Genomic DNA, 26,532 nt, shown 5'->3' with positions numbered 1-26,532 from the left:
AAGCCAAGGATATGCGCTGCTGCTACTTGATGGCCCATCTCAACCAGAGAACAGAGGTAGTTCTAGCTAAACAGGAGCAGCAAAGCTGCTGACCGTTGCTTTCAATTTAAGCTGCAGCTTATGTATGAACTTCCTTCCGGGGGAGCTTTGCTGTGTTTTTCAATGAGCACAGAAGTAGTTGATTTTCACACTCACACACCCAGTTTTCCAGGACCAGCAGTTTAAGATGGGACGGCTGTCTGCTGCAACCTACCTCTGACGACTGGCACGGGAAATTGGAAACATTCCTGCAGCATCATGACATCTAATTGCATTCTGCATGCACCGTCACCAATTTTCCCTCCCGAAAGCTTAATATATCTGGCATCGGAGAAGTTTGTTCTAGCGCTCCGGGGGAAAGTTAGGAACTATGTACATTCTATCTCCTGCGATAGCCCCAAGGATGACGTACAGTTAGGTCTGTTTTTACACGGGAGATACGTGCCGGGGAAAAAGAAATCGAGTAAAAAAATCGAGGCAATTACGATAAACCGTTAAAAAAAAATTATGACTAAAGTATGGAAAATTATGGGAAATTTTATGAAGGATTAATCACCGTAATTTATACTTGTTTGTAGATTTAATTTATCGGCCTAGCGGTGAAAAGTGATGTCCTTTTTAGTAGGGGCATCTAAAAATTATGAAATGTTTTTATATAGGTGGATAGAAGGTTAGATGAAATTGTTGAAAATGAGCGGGTAGAATATATTTAGAAGCATATCATCACATATCAAATTTTTGTTCCTTTTCACCGCTAGGCCGATAAATTAAATCTACATTATGGGAAATTTCACAAAAATATGACAATTATGACTAAATTATAAAAACTATGAAAAAAAAGATAAAAATTTGACAAAAATCTGACAAATAAATGGCAAAAATATGAAAAATGTGACAAAAATATGACGAAATAATGACAAAAATATAACAAAAGCTTGCGCAATTATGAAAAATGCGATAAAAATGCTAAAATTATAACAAAAAATAGCAAAATTATGAAAAAAATTATGCCGAAAATTTGTACAATAAGATAACAAAAATCTGACAAAACAATAGCAAAAATATAAAACATGTTATAATAAAAATACAAAATAAGATACAATTAGGACAACACTAGGGCAAAAGTATGAACAAATTTTGACAAATCTGATAAAAAATATGACAAAAAATTTCAAAATTTTGGAAAAAATTTGATGAAAGTATGACGGAAATTTTTACAATAAGATGACAAATATTTAACAAAACTATGACAGAAATATGAAAAATTTGATAAAAAAATATTACCAAAATTAAATAAAATTATTTCAAAAATTTGGAAAAAAATATTACAAAATTATGACTAAAATTTACAGACGTTTGACAAAAATTTTGACTATGAAAGCTAAATATCTTACGAAAATATAAAAATAAATGGAAAAAAAAATCATCATTTTTTTACATATTTTTGTCAGATTTTTTACTTTTATTTTCAAATTTTTGTCATATTTTGTCAAACGTTCGTAAATTTTTTTATTAAAATATTGTCATATTTTCATCTCATTTTAGAAATTTGGAAAAATGATGATGAAAGAGATAATTCAATTTTAAGAAATAATGATGTAACTAAGATGACAAAAAATTTTCAAAACTATGATAAAACTATAAAAATATGTGATAAAAAATTTACAAAAACAAGACCAAATAATGACAAAAATATGGTAAAAATATGACAAATGAGATAAAAATATGACAAAAATTTGATACAATTATGACTAAAAATTTTACATTAAAATAACAAAAATCTGCCAGAAATATGAAACATTTGATCAAAAAAATTACAAAAATGGGATAAAATTATGACATGGTAAAAATATGAAAAAAATTGGGAAAAAAAGATCAAAATATGACGAAATTATGACTAAAAATTGACAAAAATTTTACAATTAAGCCAAAATCTGGCAAAAATTTAAAAAAAATTTCAAAAAATATTTTCATAAATTTTTTTATATTTTTGTCAGATTTCTAGCTTAAATGGTCAAATTTTTGTCATATTTTTGTCAAATGTTTGTTAATTTTTAATCGTAATTTTGTCATATTTTCATTTCATTTTAAAAATAATTGCAAAAATATGGCGAAAATTTGACAAAATTATAACAAATGATATAATTTAATATAAAAAAAACTCTGACGATAATTTTGACAATAAGATGACAAAAATCTGACAAAACTATAAAAAAATATGAAAAATTTGATAAACAAAAAAAATGGTATGGCATTGGCATGGAAAAAGATGAAAAATAAGATAAAAATATGATAAAACTATGGAAAAAAATGACAAAAAATTGATAAAATTATGCCGAAAAGTTTTACAATAAGATGACAAAAATCTGACAAAAATATTAAATACTAGCTGATCCCATACGAACTCCGTTTCGCTTTCAACTTGGAATATGTCATGAACAGTTTGTATGAAAGTCAATTGTCAAGCATTTTACAGATGCGCTTCCGAATTCATTGTTAAGTAATAATTGCAAAAATATAGGACGATCACATACTATTGTTTGCTACTAAATTTGAAAACAGGAATCAATTGACCGTGCCAAAAAAACCCCGTGTATAAATTTCGACTCGATCATTGCATAACAACGCAATTATTGCCTAAAACTTAAACCCCTTTCGGTGGCCTCCTATACAATCTTTGATATCTGAAATTGATTGCTTTTCTCTCAAAACACCCGTGTGCAAATTTTCAAAGCAATCCATTGCATAAAAACGTCAATATTGCTAAAAGCAGTGAGAAATCAATTGATATGGATGACCCCTTTCGTCGACCCCTGGCAAAACTTTTGGCATCTGAAATCGATTGCCCGTCCTCGAAAACTACCGTGTGTAAATTTTCATCCCGATCCGATGTCAAATAACGATGATATTGCAAAAATTTTCAAAGTTTAATATGGACGACCCCTTTTGGCGGCCCCTTACGCTGAATTTAATACCGAAGATCGATTGCTCGTCCCTCGAAACTCTCGTGTACCAATTTTCATCTAAATCCGATGAATAATAACGACAATATCGCATAACCAGTGAATAGTTAATATGGACGACCCCTTTGACTGATCCCTGACTTTAAATTGGATTAGTGAATTCAATTGTTTGTCCCAAATAACTCCTATGTGCAAATTTTCATCCCAATCCAATGTATAAAAACGTCAGTATCACTAAGATATTGAAAAATTAATATGGACGAACCCTTTTGCCGGCCACATACACTAAATTTGATACCTGAAATCAATTGCACGCTATTAAAAACTATTGTGTACCAATTTTCATCTGAATCCAATGTATAATAACGTAAATATCGCAAAAACAGCAAACAGTTGATATGGACGACCCCTTTGGCTGACCCCTTAAACAAAATTTAACACCTGAAATCGATTGCTCGTCTTTCAAAACACTCATGCTCAAATTTTCTACACAATCCGACGAAAAGGAACGTCAATATCGCGAAAACAATATTTGTCTTGTATGGACGACCCCCTTCAGAAAGGGTCATCCGAAAATCTGAAAAAAAATTTCATCCTTCCTGGTCCTAATGAGCATCCATGCCAAATTTCAGATCTCTAGCTCTTAAGACGGCTGAGTCTATAGAGGACAAACAAACAAACAAACAAACAAACAAACAAACATACAGAAATTGCTTTTTATATATATAGATTTGATAAAAAAAAAATGCAAAATTGAGATAAAATAATGACAAAATATGTCGGATTTTTGGCTTTAATAGTCACATGTCATTTTCAAAGTTATGCCAAAAAATTGACAAAATAATGACAAATGAGATAATTTAACTTTAGAAAATCATACAAAAATCTGACAAAACTATGTCTAAAATATGAAAAATTTAGTGTTCGGCATCGCTAACTGACAAATTAGCGCCGCTAATTAAATCGCTAACTAATACAAAGTTAGCGATCGCTAATTAAATACGCTAAATGTACCGAAAAAGTTATCGCTTTAAGCTTAAAGCGCTAATCGCTAATCGCTAATTGTTGATCAACATTAAGGCTGAAACAAATATCAAATTCTTTTTTAGTCACTCTCTTCCCTTTTTCGATTTCTTAAACTCCCCAAGAGGGAATTAATAAAATTTCAAGTATTTAATTTGAAATAAGATAAATTAATCGAATTTTCATAAAATTTTATGAGCAAAACCAAAACTGTCAAAGATAGGAATTTTTTGTGTTCTACAAATATAAACAACCGAATTTTCGAACAATTACAATAGCAAAAGAACAAAATATGGAAGGCGGGAGCTATATCTCTTTTTTTCAATTATGATTAAAAATTTACTCGATTTAACGGTTTTGTGCAAAGTAAATAAATGCAATTTTGTTGCAAACAATTTTTTGTGCAATTCATTCCATTATGCTGTTTTTGGCATTATTTTACATTATCCTCACTTAAAATCTTTGACCTGTTTTCTCCTTTTTCAAACTTGCTGGAGCATTGTCAAATGTGAACATTTATGCAATTTCTATTTGAACTTAAAACGAAAGCTACAACGGTAATTTTTTCGAATTTTTATATGAACTGATCTGTAAAATCTCCAAGAAACTGTATTGTGAAAAGTGAATAACTAAACCACTTGAAAGCAAATGCGGATGAAGAGTTGTTAAAAATAGTTTCATATTGTTCAACACCTTTTATTGTTATCTTCTTCTGAAAATGTTGCGAAAAAAATTGCTAAAAGAGAAAAAAAAATACACTACATACATCTTTTCTCTGACTCTCCTCCAATGAATCCAATAAAGCAATAAGAATGATGCCCGATGTCACCTTAACTTGATAAATGAAAAAAGTTTATTCTATCACTAATCATTCGAGAAATTGGTATAAATATATGGGAGTTAGCGGTCTTCAATTAGCGGAACCAAAAAATAGCGAAACTTTCTAATTCGCTAAATCGATCACAACTTAGCGGCAAAATTAAACCGCTAACAAAAAGTTAGCGGACTAACTAGCGAATGGCGGATTAGCGCTTCTGTGCCGAACACTGGAAAAATTTGATAAAAAAATAAAAAAAAAAGACAAAATAATGACAAAAATAAGGCAATAATATGTAAAACGAGCTAAAAAAGTGAAAAAATTATGAAAAATAACAAAATTATGACAAAAATTTGATAAAATTATGACGAAAATTTTTACAATATAATGACAAAAATATGAAACATTTGATAAAAAAAATACAAAAAAATGATAAAATCATGACAAAAATTTATAACAAACATGAAAAAAATTTGGCAAATCAGATAAAAATATGAAGAAATTTTGACTAAAAATTGACAAAAATTTGACAATTAAAGCCAAAAATCTGACAAAGACAAAAAAAATTAAGAAATATTTCCACCATGTTATTTATATTTTTTTCAGATTTCTGGCTTTAATTGTCAAATTTTTGTCATATTTTTGTCAAATGTTAGTTAATTTTTAATTATAATTTCGTCATATTTTTATTTAAATTTTGACGAAAACTTTTACAATAAAATGACAAAAAATCGACAAAAATATGAAAAATTTGATTAAAAAAAATCAAAAGCAAGACACAATTATGACAAAAATATGGCAAAACGATGAAAAATGCGATAAAAATATGATTAAATTATGAAAAAAGACAAAAATTTGGTAAAATAATGACGAAAATTTTTCCTATACGATGACAAAAATCCGATAAAAATAGGAAAAAAAAATGATAAAAAAAATTACAACAATGTGATAAAATTATGACAAACATGACAAAAAAAAAATGGCAAATGAGATAAAAATATGCCGAAATTCGGACTAAAAATTTTACAATAAGATAAAAAAAAGTCTGACAAAAATATGAAAACAATATTTTCATCATTTTTTTAATATTTTTGTCAGATTTTTGGCTTATATTGTGAAATTTTTGTCATATTTTTGTCAAACGTTTTTTTGATCATAATTTTTTTTTTTATCTTATTTTCATAATCATGGCAAAAAATTTGACAAAATTATGACAAATGAGATAAATATGTACCAAAACTATGACAAAATTATGACGAAAATTTTTACAAAAATCTGACAAAGCTATGACAAATATATTAAAATTGGATATTAAAATATTACAAATTTAAGACAAAATTATAACAAAAATTTGGCAAAAATATGGCAAATGAGATAAAAATATGATAAAATGATGAGTTAAAATGTCAAAATCATGAAAACAACATTGATAAAAATATAACGAAAAATATGACATAGGGGGAAGTCGTCTATGACCGGACACCTCCTATGGCCGGACAACATTGATTTCTCGAAAACGCAATATCCTAAAAATGTTTTAACACCATGAAAATAAAGTAACTAGAAGCCTAATATGGTGTTAGAAATATGGTAATCCAATCTGAAAAGGTAAACCAATTATAGGCTTTGAAAGTTTTCGCCTAGTAGTTCGGCGAGGATCGTCCAAACTTTACATTTATATTGTGATCAGTTTTTACGGCTTGTCAAATGTGAATTGCACATAAACGTCATCGTTGGTTGGTTATCTTTCGACTTCAGCAGGTGTAAGATAACAAATCGGAAGCTCAAAGAAAATATTAGGAAAATAAAAAAAAGTGCGATTTCTCTATGACCGGACACCATATTGTTGTCTATGACCGGACAAGAAAATATTCAAAATTATAAATGATTTCAACTTGAAACTTTCATTATTTTATCTCTATAGCACCCTCAAATGGTTCGCTGAAGAAACGGATTCAATAACCAAACTATTTTGGTCCTCTGATAAACTTTAAATTTTGCTGTCCGGTCATAGACAATTTTACTCTAGTTTTTTTTCGAAACAAATGTACATTCTGGTTTGTCAAAAAAACTTTTATGAATGGCTGTTCGATATTGGAAAACACGTACTCACAAGACCTAAGCAAGTGATTTCAGTCATTTTGCTACGTTTATGTGCCATTGGTGACAACTTTGGGGATGAAATTCGTAGTGTCCGGCCATAGACGACACTTTTGGAAATGAGTGAAAACTAACATAAAATGATTTCTCTTACCACATGAATTTGTTGTAAATTAATTTTTTTCTAATATTGTTTAGTGATCATAATATTGATACTCTTCAAATCAGTAGATGAACCAATATTTACAAAAAAATATTTTTGAAGTTATTGCTTAAAAACCTTAAGTGTCCGGTAGTAGACAACTTCCCCCTATATGACAAAAATTTGGGCAAATGAGATAAAAATATGACGAAATTATGACTAAAAATTGACAAAAATTTCAAAATGAATGCCAAAAATCTGCCAAAAATATGGAAAATATTGATAAAAATACGACGAAAATTTAACAATCAAATGACAAAAATATGAAAAAAAAATTGATAAAAATATAACGAAATTTTGGAAAAAAAACATGTAGGAACTATTACAAAAATATGACAAATATGATAAAGCTGTGACAAAAAATGGGTCAAAATAATGAAAATAATATGACAAAAATGTGACAAAAGAAGAAATTGATATTTGTTCCAGCCTATTTCCAGGTGTATTCAATCTGTAAACCCTGAATCGGCTAAGAAGGTGTATGTCTTTTTTTTAATATTATCGTCATAATTTTGTTCAATTTCTGGCATAACTATTTCATATTTTTAATATTTTTGTCATTTTTTCTGACAGATTTTTGCCATTTAATTGTCAACTTTGTCCATTTTTTGTCTTTTTTACTCATCGTTTTGTTACAACATTTTTTTTTTTAGATTTTTGTAATTCTTTTGTCAAATTTGTATTTTTTTTGTCAAAATTTTGTCGTTTTTTGTCATTTTTTACATATTTTTATCATTTTTTTTTTGTCCAAATTTTGTCCTTTTTTTTTTGTTATTTTTGAAACATTGTTATTATATAAATTAAATTTTTGTCATTATTTTCATATTTTTGTCATATTTTTTCACATTTAAAATTTTCGTCTCTTAATTGTAAAATTTTTCATATTTTTGTCATATTTTTCATAATTTTGTCGTATTTGTCATATTTTTATTTCATATTTGTCATATTTTTGCCAGATTTTTTGATTCGTGCAATTTTCAGTCATTCAAAGTCAGTTTAAAACATTGCGGGAAGCCGCCATTTTTCATTTCAAGATAACGTGCTATAATCTAAAACAGCGAAAATTGACTTCATCTCGATGAGCCCTTTCACCTAATACCCATATTGTAAGGGTTTTATGCGAATTTCAGTCATATAAAGCATTTAACATTCAACGGAAGTCGCCATCTGGGATTTGAAGATGGCGTCGGACAACGATTTTTAATTTCTATCTGTTGACCCCCGCAACAGATATTGTGGGTGTTTAATTGCAAAAAAAAACGCGTTAAATTCTAAAAAACGCGTAAAAAAGGACCTCAGTGTACGCTGATCTCCCCGAGTCATACTGCTCTTGCCACACCAGAAAGCGGGAAACGAAGCATTCATATATCTATGAACTTACTCGCTGCTTCGGAATGGGAGGGTCCGCAAATATTTCACGCCAAAGTAATGGCACAAAGTTGGTCGTTCTAAAACAGTTCTTGACACGGGGAGGGCACGTCTACTTATGGTGGTCGCACATGCATGCCACATACATAGTATAACGGCAAGAAATTTCCGTTGCTGATCTTTGATCAAAGTCTTTCAACTTAAGAGGATGACATCGGATGAATTCTATTGGGCAAATTTCCGGCTGGTTGTGTCCATAAAGCATAAAGCACACTGACTCTGACTCACCCGAAGACAAGCGTAATCGTACGAAAAGCTCTAATGGAAATTAATTGCTGGAATGAATGGCACAGATATATGAGTACCTACTTATAAATTTGAACAATTGAAAAACATAAAGTCACAAGATACACAAAAAGATTTTTTTTAAATTACAAAAATGCTAACATGACAAAAATGTAAAAACATAAAAAGTTCAATAAAATCACACCAAATGACAAAAACAGACAAAAAAAACAACATCAAGCATTTGTAAATTTTTTTTTCTTATTTTGTCGCTTGACAAAAATGCTAATCATGACCAAATAGTCAAACATGAAAAAAAATGTCAAAAAAGAAAAAATACTTTAAAAAATGACAAAAATGTTAGAATGAATGTCATTTCAATTCTATTGAAAACCAATGTTAATGGGGTCTAACTACTTTGAATTTCTATTATTTTTAGCTATATATCGATAATGAATGTCCTTTGAAGCCATTGAGGCACATCGTTTATTTTTGGTTGCTGAATCTCATTATAGATATATCTAATTATAGCACCACGTGCCCGATGTTGATTTGAATATCAAATTATGAAGCTTCTAGACCTGATGCATCAACAACGAGCAACTTTCACAGCTTTGGTATCAAAAATAAAATCTAACAGATTACCGGTACCGGGAATCATGTTTATGTTTACCATAGCTTAATGTTGTCATTCAATTTCCGACTAGAGCGCTCGCCAAACTCGATTCGAAATTAAAACAATTTACTCACACCCAAACAGCAGCAGACGCACCAGATTTCATCAGCGGTTTTTGCAATATTAAACACCATCAATCATCGCCACGGATACGGAAACGCGTGTGTGTGTGTGTGTGTGTGTGTGTTTGGAGTAAACACCAATCGCCACACTTCCACTCGGTTGACACTTCTCTGGGATAACCTCATTCCCCAGAAAACCGACCCCTGACCACACATACTCGAACATACACACACTCACCCACACATCAACACAATCTGGGAAGAACAAGCACCATTCGCGTCGAAACCGGAAGCAACATCAAAGCGATCAAGGGGTTCGTACTACATACTGTCAACCATCAGGAATTGGACGAAACACGTGGACGCTCACTCAAATTGTTAAACTAGGTACTGCATGGCGGGTGGAAAACCAGTGCATTCTGCTGCTTTGCGCCTCGAAAAGGATGAATTGGTGGGCACAGGATTCAATGGAATTCGTTAATGAATATGTTGGAAAAATGATTTCCGACAAAAATAAAATGAGCAGAAATATTGTATACATTTTTGAGGAGAAGGTTTTGATTTACATGATCCTATGGAACATTGAATTCAATATTATCAGCTGTCGTTTCTGAGATTTATGAACACAAAAAATAGTGTTACTATTATAGAATCTTCTGAGGAAAGTTAAAAAATTCCTACTGAAATCTATCGAGTGTGTAAATTTATTTGGTGACACACCTAAACCAAAACGAAAAATAAAATGCATTGATCCTGGGCTGGCTCAATTTTCCGCTCCGATTGTGTACTCCAGTCGTCATCGTCATGTGTCGTCATCCAATTTTGGGAGCATTCACGCTCGGGTATTCGATTCGATTTGGACGGCTCTGATTTGAATTGTGTTTGCACAGCTGATTAATTCCTAAATTGCATCAAATATTCACCGTTTCGGTGGGGTTGCCTCCTTTACCTATCGTTAGTTGGACATTTGTTTGTTCATACATAAGGTTATTTGCGTTTAAAACTTAGCCGCACATCTATTCTATTAGTTTACTGTTTTCATAAACTGCTAAAAATAAATCTTCCATATCAAAATACTAATTTTAACAAGTATAATATCCATGGCAAAAATGACAAAAATGACAAAAATGACAAAAATGACAAAAATGACAAAAATGACAAAAATGACAAAAATGACAAAAATGACAAAAATGACAAAAATGACAAAAATGACAAAAATGACAAAAATGACAAAAATGACAAAAATGACAAAAATGACAAAAATGACAAAAATGACAAAAATGACAAAAATGACAAAAATGACAAAAATGACAAAAATGACAAAAATGACAAAAATGACAAAAATGACAAAAATGACAAAAATGACAAAAATGACAAAAATGACAAAAATGACAAAAATGACAAAAATGACAAAAATGACAAAAATGACAAAAATGACAAAAATGACAAAAATGACAAAAATGACAAAAATGACAAAAATGACAAAAATGACAAAAATGACAAAAATGACAAAAATGACAAAAATGACAAAAATGACAAAAATGACAAAAATGACAAAAATGACACAAATGACACAAATGACAAAAATGACAAAAATGACAAAAATGACAAAAATGACACAAATGACACAAATGACAGAAATGACAAAAATGACAAAAATGACAAGATAAAAATGACAAAAATTACAAAAATGACGAAAAAAAGAAACATGATAAATATGATAAAATTTTCAGTGTAACAAAAATTGGCAAATATAACTTAAAATGGCAAAATTTGAAAAAAAAAAATCAAATGAAAAAAATATACATTTATTGTAGAACCAAACAGAGATGAGCTTTTATTATTTTTATTTTTGCATCCAACGGTAATCTGATAAGCTTTTCCTACAGTGAAGGCTTTATGATAATTTAAAATCAAAAAGAAGATCTTTAGATATTTAAACTTTTGCTAAAAAAATATCAAAGTTACATAATTTTCTCCGATGAATTCATTCTGCTATAGAATAGCTTTAACCATTCGTTTCATAAAGTTACCAATTTGCAACAGTTTTTGTATGAAAAAAAGTGAAAAATCAATCGTAAATTATTTGTATATTGATATGATTTCAGATAGATTAAGAGCTTATTTATTTCGAAGAAACTGATAGGGAGACCAATTTGAGTACTTAATCATAGAATTTCAACATGTTGAGGACCAAATGTTGGTTGCCCTACTTCGGACCCTTAGGACGTTGGTTTTTGAATATTCTTATTTTTCTCATAAATGGACAGAAGGCTCATATCTTTCAGGAAATTTATTATAAGCTTATGGGTACAATCAAAATTTTCAATTCAAGTTTTAATCAAAAAAAAATCAATAAAGGTTTCGCCGTTATTGAAAGATTAGCAAAGAAATGGTTGATCAAAATTTCCATCTTTGAACCTACTTTTCCTATTTTATCACTGAACTTGTACCTTTCATTGGGCCTAGAAGTAAAATTTCAATAAAAATAATGATTTTTCTAAAATGGATAAACAAATTTATTAAAAATGTAATCTTCAACCAAATATTTAGGGGAGATGAGGGCATAATGGGCACCTTAAGGAAAATGCTTATTTAACAATAGAGAACAGCTGTAATATGTGAATTACATCATTGTTTCGTTTTCCGACACTCAAATAGTCTATTGTCTAATTGGATGAAACTTGAAAAAGTAGATAAAAAGGTTTAAAAATGCATTTTAAAAAATTTTGCCGAAAGCTGAAAACCAGTCACTGTAGAGGCATAATGAGAAACCCCCCGAGGCAGTATGAGCACCATTAATGAAGGCATAATGAGCATTTTCTGCCGGGGAATCTAGCAGCGAATTCGACTCGATGAAGTCAATTGAGTAATAGAGCTACAGCTCAACTTGTATCGTCTGACGATTTGGCCTATTGGTTAGATGTCGGAGAGATAATCAGTAGGCTCGAGTTCGATTCCTGGTGGAGGTGATTTTTTTTTTCTTCATTTATCATTTATGATCATGATTGCACTAAACGGTGAGGCGTAGATTCATCAAACAAAGCAAAAACAAAATAATCTAGGTCTGTTTGTAGAATTCAAAGAATTAACACATGTTCATACATTATGTTTCTGGTGTTTTGTTTGACGGATGATGCTTTGATGCTATTAGCCGTATAATGTAACAATAAAAAAAATCAATCATGAATGATATGTGCAAAAAAAAATCCCCTCGGACAGGAATCGAACTCGAGTCTACTGATTACCTCTCCGACATCTAACCAATAGGCCAAATCGTCAGACGATACAAGTTAAGCTGTAGCTCTATTATTCAGTTGACTTCATCGAGTTGAATTCGCTGCTAGATTCTCCGGCAGAAAATGCTCAATATGCCTTCATTTAAAGTGCTCTGTTCGCCTCTAGTGAACAAATTAAAGTAAAAACGCGTTTTACAATTTATTAAAGTGAAAAATCAAAAATTTGATGATGCTGAAAATTTAGAAACAATGTGTAGATCATGTTGCAGTGCATACATTTCAGATCAAGATGATTTAAAGGTCATAAAAGCTTATTTGGTGGTGCTCAAAAATTATAATATTTTCGTCACTTGAGAACCTAGCTGGTTATTATTTAATATTTCTGTAAATATGAAAAGGATATTTCTTTTTTGGTGAAAAATTAATACTATAGGTAGTACGAAACAAGTCCTCATGAAAATTTGTTTAAGAAAATACGTACTTATGTAGAAAAATGGACTTCTCATTATGCCTCGGGTGCTCGTTATGCCCTCATCTCCCCTACCATCATAAAAAAGTATTACAGCTTCTAAACGATTAAAAACACTTAAGTTTCTGTTATGAATATCTCTAACAATTTCACTCTCCGTCAGCTCTAATAGCAAAAAATAGCTAAAACTTTTTTGTGTTTACTTACTTGTAGCTTATTTGCAGAAATCTGACAATAAATGATTCGAAAGTTCAATATTGGTTCTGAATTAAGCCCCAATTTTAAATTCGCAGGTTTGTTGATTTTCTGGTATCTAAACAAAGTTTTGATGATTTCAGTTCTAAAATTGGAAACATCAAAGTCAAAAGTCTCCTATTTTTGGACCTTTTACAAATTTTCCTGGTTTTCCATTGATTTTAATTTATTTTAGGAAAAATAGGTAGTATTATTCATATTCTTCACAGTGAAAGCTATTTCCCTCTATACTTTGGCTTGGACAGTAAAAAAACGTTATTTGTTTCTTTTTCACTCTTATTTCTCAAAACGCGTTCCACTAATTTAGTCGTCTGATTTGCCACTGATGAGGGGGTACATTTTCAAGAACGTTGAAAATTTTATCAGAAAGACTTTTCATGGCAAAAAGCGTTATGGTAGGATTCAGGTAGAATAAGAGTTCATTTTGTGCAAAGGAGTATCTTTGCTTATGCTAGCAAAATAAATTACTTACACTTTTCGGCATTTCATTATTTACTAAATTAGGCTCTAGGTCCAAAGTAGGAGCACTCACCCTATATCTATCGATTTTGGCTTACGCATTTCGTTATATTGCGCACAACTACAAATAATATTATTAGGAATGAAAAACGACATTTTGATTAACTCAAGAATATGAAATATGTACATTTCATCCATTTTATGTTGAAATACGTCACGGCATAATCCGGAAATCTCTCGTTGTGTGTTTTTCGCGGTTCTAAATATGATAAAAAATCTCAAAAATGTTTTTACAAAATTTTTAAATTAGTTAGCCCAGTTTTATGAATATTATTTAAAAAAAGCAATAGTTTTCAATGAAAAAATGTCACTGATTTTTTTTCTTAAGTTTCCATTTATGGCGTATGATGTTTGAAATTAAAAACTTTCATTACTTTACCTCATCGAATTTCAACATATTGAGGAGCTAAAGTGAGGTACATCCATTTTTGATTTACGCTTTTCGTTATACTGCACACAGCTAGTCTAAAACTTAAATTTATTTATCAAAGAATATTATTAGAAATGAAAAACGACCCTTTGATTCACTCAAGAACATGAAATCAGCCTATTTGATTCATTAATGTTGAAATGAGGCAAGGCGTACTCCGGAAATCTCTCGTTGTGTGTTTTTCGCGAATCTAAATGTAATAAGAAAGCACAAAAAAGTATTTTTTCATTGATTTGGATGTTATTACAAAATTATTAATTTATCAGCCCAGTTTTATGAATATTAGTAGAAAAAGCAATAGTTTTCAATGAAAAAATGTCACTGATTTTTTATTTTTTCATAAATTTCCATTTATGGCGTATGATGTTGGAAATTAAAAACTTTCGTTACCTCAAATGAATCTTTAAATCAGCTTAAATGTAGCTGACATAGTGAAATTTCATTACTCGAACCGGGATGGTCACGATCTTTGTTAAAAAAAACGCAATCTCTTCTTGGCCATTTTGTCTTTCGGCTTTATTTTCAGACGCCACCAAAATTATAATAATGTTTTGATAGTGAACATCCGGCTAGGTGTCAATTTTTTTAAAACGTAATAAATAGAAGGTTAATTGGACATTTAAAAATGTTGATTTATAAAAGCATAATGCATTCCATGACTCAATTTTCAAAAATTTACTTTTCAGAAGATCTTTTGTGTAATTTTCTTCATTAAGCGAGAGTAAATCAGCTCTTCCTTTTTGTCTTTATTCCTGAATAAAATGTTGTAAGAATTGATGAAAAATTTTAATAAATTCATGCCAAAACTTTAAGTCCGTGTGCAGAGAAAAATATGAGACAATATTTTGTCGAAGAAAAAACATTCATTAGTTAAGTTAAGAAAACAAAAAAAAAATGAAAATGAATACAAAAATCATCTTGAAAACGAGTTTGAAGCTTATGCTTAATTTCTTTTCCAGGCTCGATCGATTCAGGCTTAGGCACACAATTTTTTTTATATAATTTATGTTGATGAAATCCGTTGTTCTATTTGAATGTTCCCGATTATTATATTCTGGCTTTTCCAGATGACAAATTTCGAATAAAATCCATCTTGAAATAATGACAGTTTTTAAAAAATGAACCAAATGTATCATTTTGGTTTATTTTTAAAATTACTGTTGCATACAACAAATTGGAAGAAAACTTTAAAAGATCATCAAGCTGCCTATTTCTTGTGTTGTAATGATCTTATGAAATCAAAATTAGGTTAACTTAACATTTTTTTTATATTGTCTACTTTGACTTTTTCAAGTCTTCAGAAAACACCTATTTAGAACAATTTTAGGTCTTGGCAATGTTTGAAAATGCACATTAAGTAAAATCAAAGCACGAAAAGCTCGATTTTACTAACTGTGCATTTTCAAACATTTCCAAGACCTAAAATTGTTTCAAATAGGTGTTTTCTTCCATTTATATTCGTTCTCATGTCCTCATAGGTTTTCAAGTGGATATAAAACATTTATGTTCAATATAGTAAAACTATTTTCCTTAACACATACTGAGTATCATTTTCATCATTTGACTCAACAAGAAAAGAGAATAAGTAACAAAGAATATTGTTTGATAGTTGACAAAAGTAAAAGTTTAACTTTGGTTATTATTTCCAAAACAATTACTACAAGCTTAAACAAATTGGTTTGTCGAGCATCTCATGTGAAATTCAGATAAAAATCTCATGTTATTTAAAATTCTATTTGCTACTATTTGCTGGAATTTTGAGTATCTCGGCTGACTTCCTTGGTAAGAAATTTAAATTTGAGAAGTGCTGAGTATTAGCAAATTGTATTTCATTTAAAAAATTTAACCAAGGAATTTTTTTTCGGAATGAGTTCGAGTAGTTTCTGCATATGAAGAGGATGTTAAAATAGATTAGGCTGCATAGCTGTAGAACTGAATTTGGATCATTTGTTGGACGGAAATGAGAAAATGATTAAATAAATTACTAACTTAAGTCACTTTTCGAATCAGAATAAATTGATTCAATAATTATTACTTTGAAATTAAGAAATAATTTGAATTATTTTGGAATAAAATTGATCATCTTACAAAATAATTCGTTACAAAAATAAATTTTCATCTCATAATTTGGTCTCCAATTGATTTTTTTTTAGTTTTTGTTATTCAATTTAATTGAAAATCATCAAAATAAGAAGTTTCAAGCATGACGTCTAGATTTCTGAATACAAGTTTGATAATGTATTCATGAAAATCCTCAATTTTCCTTTAAAGATTTGAATGTTTAATTAAAGTGGACAAATTATTTAAATCAAACTTTCAATAAATAATAGTAAAATAACGATTCCAAATTCATTAGATTTGCTGCCACAACACAACATTAAAAAATTAAGCTTGTCTTTAATATTTCAACAATATTGATTGATCTTTTCTGTAAATTATTCAGGATTATGGAACTCGAAATAATCGAGTGTCGTTTGATTCGACCGACTTTGACATAACCGATCTTGAACGAGTTCGATTCGAATGGAACGTTTCGAGATGATCTACTACCCGGTTTACTCGAAATTCAGTACGTTAAAATTTAGAACTCGAATGAGATACGTTATACCGATTCTATTTCGATTCGAGTTAAAACTCTTAAAGAGTATCTCGAATCGAATAGGATTAATAATTTCACCCCAGGTTTCAGTTTAGTTAACTAACGATCCTGATCGTATTTTTTTTTTAAATTTTTTTTTTTAATCTAAAACTAGTAAAAGGTTTACTTAAAATTAAAATAATTTTTACATTCACATTGATAGAATTTATATCCAACATCATAGTCTAGAAATACATCGACCATTTTAACAAGACTAAAATGCACAATTAAAGTATGATCATATTTTGAGATAGCTATTAGGAGACATATCAATGTTTATTTATGATGAAAATGCAATGTGATTGTGTATAGTAAAATTCTAGATAAAACATATATTTCAGAAATTCGTTTTACCTCTTTTTTCCAATTCAGCGATGCAGTAGGGATCACATTCAGGAAAATAAGCTAGTCTTATCAGTATAATCATTTAGAAGCTTATATTCAAGAAATAAAAAATGTTTAATAATGTGTTTGAAAATAATAGAAAATTGTTATGTATTTAATGATAATTTTCTAGTGTGCTAAGTTGGACAAATGGATTTTTGACGATAAGACATACTTTTTGTAATAACCCTTTTATGGATGAGAAATACGGGATACAGATGCTTAGAACATTTTATAAATAATCTTTTAAATTTTTAAAATAATTTAAAATAACTGCACTCTAGAATACGTGATCATTGCTAAAATAATTGAAGTTCTTGGCCATTTTTATTAGTTTGAATTATCTGTTTGAAAATTCTAAAAACAGTCAAATGAAAACATTCTGTTTTTATTTATCAAAGTGTGATCATTTTCATGAAAACACAATTTGATTGATACATTCAACCCATTAGAGTTATTCTTCCCTGAAATGAGTGAAGTAGATAATATTGATACAAAAAAAAGGTTAACTGAATAGTTCAACTTTTAATTTAAAGATTAAAGACAAGTGTAGTGTATGGTTAATAGAGTTGAAATCTTCACATTGAGATACTATAGCTCTTTTAGGGTTCTAAAAGTTTAATAAATGCTTTTTATACCACGTTCAAAGTAAGTCCAAGAGACGATTATACCTGTTGGCTGTCCAATTCAAAACTCGTTTTCTGTATTTTTGTATTTTTTTTTCGACAGACATGGAATACTGAAATTTTTAATTGCCGGTTTTTGACCCTTCAGATGTTTTTGGTTTATTTGCACTATTTTCTTTTTCAGACTTTGTATCGTTCAGGGCAGAATTTGTTAAAACTTTCACACTAGTCAAAAGTGTCTCCCAATTAAATCCTTTCTCCCATTCATCAAACTTTTTTTTTTGCTAGGATGCAGAGTAAGTAGACTACCCCAAATTTGTATCCTTTCTCCCATTCATCATCAAAATGCAGTCTTCGGATGAAATATTTGTCATAAATAAGGCTTTAAGAAAAACCGTATTCAAAGAAAATCGGCCGAGGGAACGAAAGTTATTGATGCAAAATTGGTTTTTCATGTTTCTCCCGAACAATATGTCTCAAAATCCCATACAAACTTCAGGCTCGTTGAGAGACCCCTTTCCGTGATCTGATCTGGACCAAATTTGGTATGAGATCCTGTGCTAATGCAAAGGTAACCTCGGTCCTAAAGCACGATATCGATCTATCATCCTTTGCTACCTTTTCCAAACTGTCTCTTGACTACTAGGACGTGGTCGGCGCCGTTATTGACGGTCAACGAGAGAGCATCATTTTTAGACATTGTGAATGTGATGTCGATCCCAGACACCATTTTAGCAACCATTGGCGATGTGGAGCTAGTTCTACTGAGCAACGCCAGCGATCATGGGACTCGAAATGTATCGATCGTGGCTATTATTTTATTTAGGAACCAACTTGAAACATCTTTAGTAATACTAGTCTAAAATGTATAAATCATTTCGGCTTCAATGATTTACGCTAGATGTGAGTAGTCAATCAAGCTAAGCTAAAAGTAAAAGTTTAAGTTTGGTTCAAACCGGCTGGAATATAAAGGAGATAGTTTGGTGCTTGGAACACATTCTGACATGCATCCAAGGTTCAAAATCTAATTTATTGATTTTTAACGATTTAGTTTGATCGTAATCGTAATAAAACGAATCTCTGCTGAACGCTTCGGCTTTCTTCAAAATTTCAACTGCCTGATTTCTATTTCAGAGATTAAAAGTGCTGAGCTTTTTTAGGAATATAAGCTAAAAGTCCTAAATCTACGTTTAATGTTTGAATTTCAGAACAATTCTAAAAATTATTATCCTATCATTAAAAACAATTAAGTTTTGAAGTTTAAACTTAACTTATTGTTACTACATGGAACAAAACAATTCATCCTTCTGGACTTAGAGCTTAATACTCTTCGCGTGGAATCAAAGCTCTTCCATACCGTTTCTATACGTTTAAATTATCATACATTAGTGCATCACCACCATACAGTTCACTCGAGAGTGCAACTGCAAACAACATACAATGCAGTGTTTTATAAAGTGATAAAATAGAATTCTATAGAAGAAAAAACTGAAGTCGCAATATCACTTAACAGAAACGACACAATTCTCCTCCTTCGGGTTGAGTTCATCAACCCACAATTGAGCTGCTTCGGCAGCATTAATGGAAGAAAACAGGAATGAGATTGCAATTCCGTTCCGATAACAAAAACCCGCACTTTACTTTATCATGCATCCTTTTTTTCCATATGTGCATTTATTCTCGTCTTATGCATTCGTTCCTATGGAAGGCGGACTGCATTATTATTCTCCTCTATCTGGAGACTGGCAGATGTACCAAATGCACTATGAGATGTATTTTTAATTATTTTTTTAATTTCGTCTATCGAGTCAGTACAGTCGCTTGATTATTCGCATAGAAATATGATAAATTAAAATATAATTACTGTCAATTCATTCTTCGTTGACCCATTTTCAGGCAACATCACTCCCGATGTGCAGCACTTATGTCCTTGCAGCTGAACTTCTTGAACGGCACACATTTCTTCCATTGCGAGATTACTTTCTGTGAATTTCGAATGAAATTGCATGTAGCAACAGCAGAAAAAAAACACAATACACAATAAAAATATTGGCATCAAACGAGAGGGTACATACAAATGTGTACCATTTCACATTTTATTGCCGTTTTCTAGTTTTTGTACCGTTTCCGCCAGCCTCTCGACCAGGTGCTTCAGCTCCAAGTTCTGCTGCGAGATGGCGGCCAATTCTCGGCGGTCCTGTTCTGCCCGTTCCTCCTGCTGATCCAGGAGGAAATCTACCACCGTTCGGTAGCAGCAAATGTCCCCCACCCAGTGATCCCGGCAGACGACATCCTTCCGGGCAATTTGAATACTGTGGGCGTCAATGTGGGCAATAGCTGTCCGCAACCAGCGACAGTTCCACGGATTTTTCCTCAGGGATATGGCGTTCAACATTGGGAAGCCTTTGGCTAAATGCGGAATGTAGACAAGCTTATTTTTGCTCAAAGATAGCGTCTGCAGATGCGGAAAACGTAGCCCGATCCGGGAATCTAACACTTTGATCCGGTTGTCGTACAGGGACAGAACCTTCAGGGAAGTCGCATTGGCAAACAGCTCCAGATCCACATATTCCAGGGAATTGTTGTAAAGGAAGAGCTTTTCCAACCCTTCCAAGAAGCGAATATTCTTCGGGATAGCCGTGATCGCATTGTGAATAATTGTCAACATCTTTAGCTCCCGATTTTCCACCGGTTCCACATCGAACTCCAGCAAACCATTTCTCTGAACGTTAATTTCACTCAAATTACTTTTTCCGATGCACAGCTTCCTAATACTGGTGTTATTGTACATATGCAAAAGCTTCACTCCATTCAGATGCGCATAAATCTCTTTCGAAAAGTTCGGTATAAATCCGGACTTTATCAACAGTATCTGATGTTTGGGCAGCTCCAGCTTTTCGACATCAGCCATTTCCGGAATGACAACATTCTCCACAAAACAAAATCCCGCCTCGTTGATCTTCGAACATTTGTAGCTTTTTGTGGCAGCTCCAAGCACCGGAAGCCCGCACAAAAACACCAAACATAACCTGAAAGTGGGAAAAATGCTTCAAAAAGTAACCGAGTCTTTAAGAGAAAAAAAAATCAATCAAATCAACTTACAACTGCGTTAGCTTCATCTTGCTCTTTACCAGACTCGTAAGGGAATGAACTTTCAGCGGAGCGATAAACCGAACTGAACCCAGTCACAGATTTTCAACGAAAGCAGTAGCAACTACACATGGCTATGTTTCAGGAACAACCGTCATTGATGTTTGTTTACGCGCGCCGCCTTATCAGCGCATAATTCAACAACAACAACACACGAGCGCAGACAGACAGACAGACAGACATATGACGTAGAGCACCCGCTCCTTGAAATTGTCTATCACATTTTATGGTGCTAATGGGCTATCTAATGTAATTTTAATTTTATTATTCGAGATAAAATATTTTGCTCAAAATATCTGAAGGAGATGCCGGAAAGAATCTTTGAGAGTTTCCTCTTTTATGGTCAGTAGTCATATAATCTGAGAGTGTTTATTCAATAAACGTGATGGAAAGTTGTTTATTTCAAAATAATAAAGCCAAGCCAAGGAAATCGTTGAATTTCCTGTGAAGTGTGAAGTGAAATTTTGAAAAAATGTTGGAGTATTTCTAAAGTTAAGGCCGGGCAAACGGGGAAGAAGGGTTTAACTCCCCCTCCAAAGGAGATTTTTCCAAGTAAAATTTTTAGTACAAGAAATATATTCACCGTCGTAACAATAAATTACTTCATTTCAAAAAGTATTTTACAATAAGTGTCAGAAAATTGGCTCGCATCCGGCGGAATTTTATATTGCACTCTAAGCCCATGACATTTAACGACACTATAAGCTAAAACTTATTTTAAGTTATTAATTTCGAATAACTCACAAACCTTTTGAATTGAAACTCAAATCTGAAGCCATATGACATGTGTTTACTACTCACGATAGTCAACAGAATGAGCAAAAAATCTAAACCCCTAATATCCATTGCTTTATTACTAAGAACTTTGATTGAAAAAAATGTAGTTCATGATTTCAATTTTTTTGCTGATACGAAATATTTTTCATAAAAAATCTATTTCGGACTCAATTCTTGTTTTATTAAATACTCAACCCCAAATTTAAAATAATTTCAAAAATTTTCACAATGCAACAGATTAAACATTTTTGTGAGGTCCAAGAATTTAAGAGATAATTTTAATTAATTTAGGTGTCCTGAATCGAAATAGGGTGATTTGCCAATCGTTGCACAGCTAAGCACATGATTTTGGTGTTTATGCTGTATTTGAGTCATTTCAACCAAATTCACTCGATTTTTTTTGTCGATGCACTCATACAGGATTGGTCAACAAGATCCAAAAGTTCAAGTGTTTGAAAAAAGTGACATAAAAATTAAAAAAATCATTTAAAACAGCTTGTCTGTGCCCAATAGTTGCACAGGCAAATTTTGTGTCGTGCATAATGTTGTCCGATTTTTTCCAATGGTTGCACATTTCAAAAATCAGTCACCAAGAGGTCGAATAGGCTGATATTTGTTGAGGAAGCTTATTATGAGAACTTCTAGTACAAATGCAATCTAATTTTTAGACGACCCCTTATGAGGGGGGGGGGGGTTCTTCCATATAAACCGTCCAATGCAGTTTCCAATTTCAATTCGGCCAAAAAAAAAAACACAAAGCCACCGGTTTGAGTGTCTGGAATAGCATTTCTCACATGTGAAGTTTTCTAAGAAACTCAAATCCACCTCTTAATTTACCCAATGCCATTTGAGTTGAGTGTTATTTAACTTAATTTGTTCAGTGTTGAGCCTTTTTCTTTATATGTCCTACCAACATAAAATTTTATGTCTTTAAAATCCCATAGAATGAACTGAAAGGTATTTAATGCTTAATTTTTAAGTGGCTATTAACAGGCGAAAAGATTAGAGAACGTGATCTGTTTTGCCCCCTTTTACCCCTTTGAAGAAGATGCGATTTTATAAAACAAATGTTTCACAAAGCTATGACTGTTTAATTGTCTGGATGATAAGGGCCAAATAAAGCTTCACATAGATGTCTCCAGTGACGGCAACTCGACGGCAGATTCGAATTCCAGAGAAAATTGCACGTCAGATAAGTAATATTTCGGGTCTTCCAACCTTCGACTTCTAGTTTTTGGGATTAAGGGTCGTAGTTTTCCTCCTGTACAATATTCTGACAATATTACTAACAATATCAAGGGGATCGTTGTTGACATGGAATAAATTTTTTTTAAGATTTGTCGTCACGAAATTAGAGAAACAATTTTTTTCAGAACAGCTTTTAGATTCTTTGCATAAAATGTTGAGTAAATGATCGGGATAAAGAATTTCAAAATAAATCTAGTAAAAATCTAGAGAGACTACCTCTCTAAGCCAATGCAGTTGAGTTGACTTTGACACTTTTCAGATAATGCAAATTGCCCGATTTTCATACTCAATTGTTTGAATAATTGTTTGACAGCATGAGAAGAAGCAAAATATTTCATGAAAAAAGTTATAACCGTTTCGAAATAAAAAATCGTAATCCATTGAAAAGTATTGTAAATAAGCAGGATTTGTTTTCTGAAGCTTTCAATAATTTCATGACATGTTTTTGCGAAAGTTTTAAATCATCACACTTATTTATTGGCTTTGCAACGCAGTATAATGCGATTCTTATTTTCATCCGGTTAACCAGCTTTCAAGTTAGCTGTCAAAACACTAAAATTAAAAAATATTTACCTATTTTGAATTTTTTGTATGACAACGAATATCATTTCTGGGGTACAAGTTAGGTTTAGTTTTTGTTCACATGCAATGTATTGCAAGAACCAAGAAATATTTTAAAAATACAAAATTTTGTTTTTTGAACTTTCAGTACGTCTCTGAATGGTTTTTGAATGAAAATTTGGATTTTTCCGTACAAGGCTCCTTACTAATTCAAAACACGTTTTTATAATTCAGGACTTAATCAATCGCTTCCAAAATTTGTATTGCTATTTTTCGCTTAATGCGACACAACATGCATACCAAACAGGAAAATCAACATTAACTCTTCTGCACAACGTAGTACACAATATTGAAAATAGTTTTTCACAGAAAGAATCATGTCTAGGAGCATTTCTAGACATAGAAGGAGCATTCGATAATGTCTCGTTTACATCAATAATGGATGCGGCACTACTTCATGGAGTGCCTAGTGTTATAACTAACTGGATTAGCGCAATGCTAAGTAACAGGAATCTTCATTCGTCTTTAAGACAGGCTTCAATAACAAAAGTTAGCACACGTGGTTGCCTACAGGCAGGTGTACTATCACCTCTTTTGTGGAACCTAGTTGCAGACGGTTTGTTGAGAAAACTCAATGACCGTGGAATACCAACCTATGAATTCGCAGATGATTATCTTCTGCTGGTAAGAGGTTTGTGCATAAGCACATTATTTGATATAATGCAACAAGCTCTGCGCTCTGTTGAACGATGGTGTTCTCATGTAGAACTTTCAGTTAATCCCCTAAAAACTTACATTGTTTTATTTACTAAAAAACGTATCACCCGCGGGGTGCGCCCTCTGCTGTTTTATGGTTCCGAAATCACCGTGTCTGATCAAGTTAAATATTTGGGCGTCATTCTTGACTCCAAATTAAACTGGTCAGATCACATCGAATTCAGAATCAAAAAAGCATGCATGGCCTTCGGACAATGCCGACGTGCAATCGGGAAAAACTGGGGACTCAAACCTAAACATATTCACTGGATTTATTCCACAATAGTAAGACCAATTCTGGCCTATGGGTGTCTAGTGTGGTGGCAGAAAGGAGAAGTTGCAACAGTTCGGACTAAACTAAATCACCTTCAAAGAATGTGTCTTTTGGGGATGTCCGGATCGTTCACTACAACTCCTACTGCAGCACTAGAGGCTCTGTTTTCTATCAAACCTCTACACTTGTTCCTAAAACAGGAAGCCTTCTCATGTGCTTTTCGTCTACAGGCAGTTGGTTTCTGGCTGTCAGGAAATATCGAAAGATCATCGAGTCATACAAATGTGTGGCCTGAATTAGTTAGATTAAACAAGTTTAATCTAGCGCCAAACGATTTAACACTCTCGAGTAGTTTTCCCTACATGGGGTTTAAAGTCAAGTTTCCTTCTCCTCAAGAATGGTTATCAGGTTTCGTAGAGGACCAAATGTCCTCTCATATTGTATTCTATACTGACGGTTCATTATCAAACGGCCGTGCAGGTGCAGGAATTTACTGTCACGAGTTGAACATAGAATATGCTCAACCTCTAGGAAAATATTGTACAGTCTTTCAGGCTGAGCTATATGCTATTATGTATGGAGTGCAAATTGCACTTCAAAAGAAGATTATGTTCAGAACAATTTATTTCTGTTCAGATAGCCAAGCAGCTATCAAATCACTCAGTGCTTCCAGTTCTAGATCAAAACTGGTAATCGCATGCCGGAAAGCAATCGAAGAACTTGCTGAAGGCAATGGATTAAACCTTCTATGGGTACCCGGACATAAGGGAATTTTTGGAAACGAATGCGCCGACGAACTCGCTAGAGCTGGGTCGGAAAAGGAATTTTACGGACCAGAGCCGGCTGTCCCAATATCACCATGTTGGTTCAGAAACCAAATTCAAACTTGGTCCTCTAACCAGCATGAACGATACTGGGAAGAGTTGGACACTTGTCGTCAAACTAAATTGTTTTTAGAAAAACCATCTCCAATCATATCGAGTTACTTATTAACTTTAAATAAATCTCATTGCAGCATCTTGATCAGAGCACTCTCCGGTCATTGTAAACTCAACTATCACATGCACAACATTCAGCGGGCTGAATCTCCAGTATGTGGTAGTTGTGAATCAGATGTGGAAGATCCCTTCCATCTTATATGTAACTGTCCCTCATTTGCCAGACTACGTTTTCGTACACTGGGATCTTACGCTTTAAGCGAATCTGAGTTTAAGAAATTAAACTTAAAAAACATTCTATCATTCCTTACCGAATGTAGAAAAGAGCTTTAATGCTAATAATCCCTAGTGGAAAGGCTTTATGCCATCTTAAATAGATTGAATTTATTTCTTCCTTTTATAGGTTTTTCAGGTTTCTCAGGTAAATGATGAAATCTTGGATAAAAAAAAAGGCTAGGCACAATTTTCCCGTATGTTTGGATAACGTGCCGCTATTAAGCCTACCCCCATTCTGATACCTGATACCTGATACATACATAAGCTTTTTCAACGAGTTTAATAATTTCAAAACTTCATTTTTAAGATTTGACGGTAGAAAAAATAAACTTATGGATTTATAAAGTGTCTTTGAATTATTGAATTAATAATTAAAAATCAACATTGAGTGCAAAAAATGTGAAAATTCTGAGTGGAAAATAATTAATTATAGCACAGAATTTACTTAAATTACTAG

The 26,532-nt window shown here is 32.0% G+C and overlaps 2 protein-coding genes across 2 annotated transcripts in view; one reads left to right on the top strand and one right to left on the bottom strand.

Moving 5' to 3' along the window:
* LOC129758215 (bifunctional heparan sulfate N-deacetylase/N-sulfotransferase) overlaps nucleotides 1-26,532 on the top strand; it is a 165,529-nt gene that overhangs the window by 32,844 nt on the left and 106,153 nt on the right. The gene's annotated exons all lie outside the window — the stretch shown is intronic.
* Nucleotides 20,141-21,287, bottom strand: LOC129758216 (leucine-rich repeat transmembrane neuronal protein 1-like). The gene is made up of 2 exons (XM_055755678.1): nucleotides 21,198-21,287; nucleotides 20,141-21,124 (listed from the first exon to the last, which is right to left on the bottom strand). Exons 1-2 carry the CDS (start codon nucleotides 21,212-21,214, stop codon nucleotides 20,185-20,187), a joined length of 957 nt encoding a protein of 318 aa, XP_055611653.1. The 5' UTR covers nucleotides 21,215-21,287; the 3' UTR covers nucleotides 20,141-20,184.

This window comes from Uranotaenia lowii, chromosome 3, assembly GCF_029784155.1.
Source record: "Uranotaenia lowii strain MFRU-FL chromosome 3, ASM2978415v1, whole genome shotgun sequence".
Lineage (NCBI taxonomy): Eukaryota > Metazoa > Arthropoda > Insecta > Diptera > Culicidae > Uranotaenia > Uranotaenia lowii.
The sequence above is the reverse complement of the archived record's forward strand: the minus strand, read 5'-3'. Positions and strand labels throughout refer to the sequence as shown.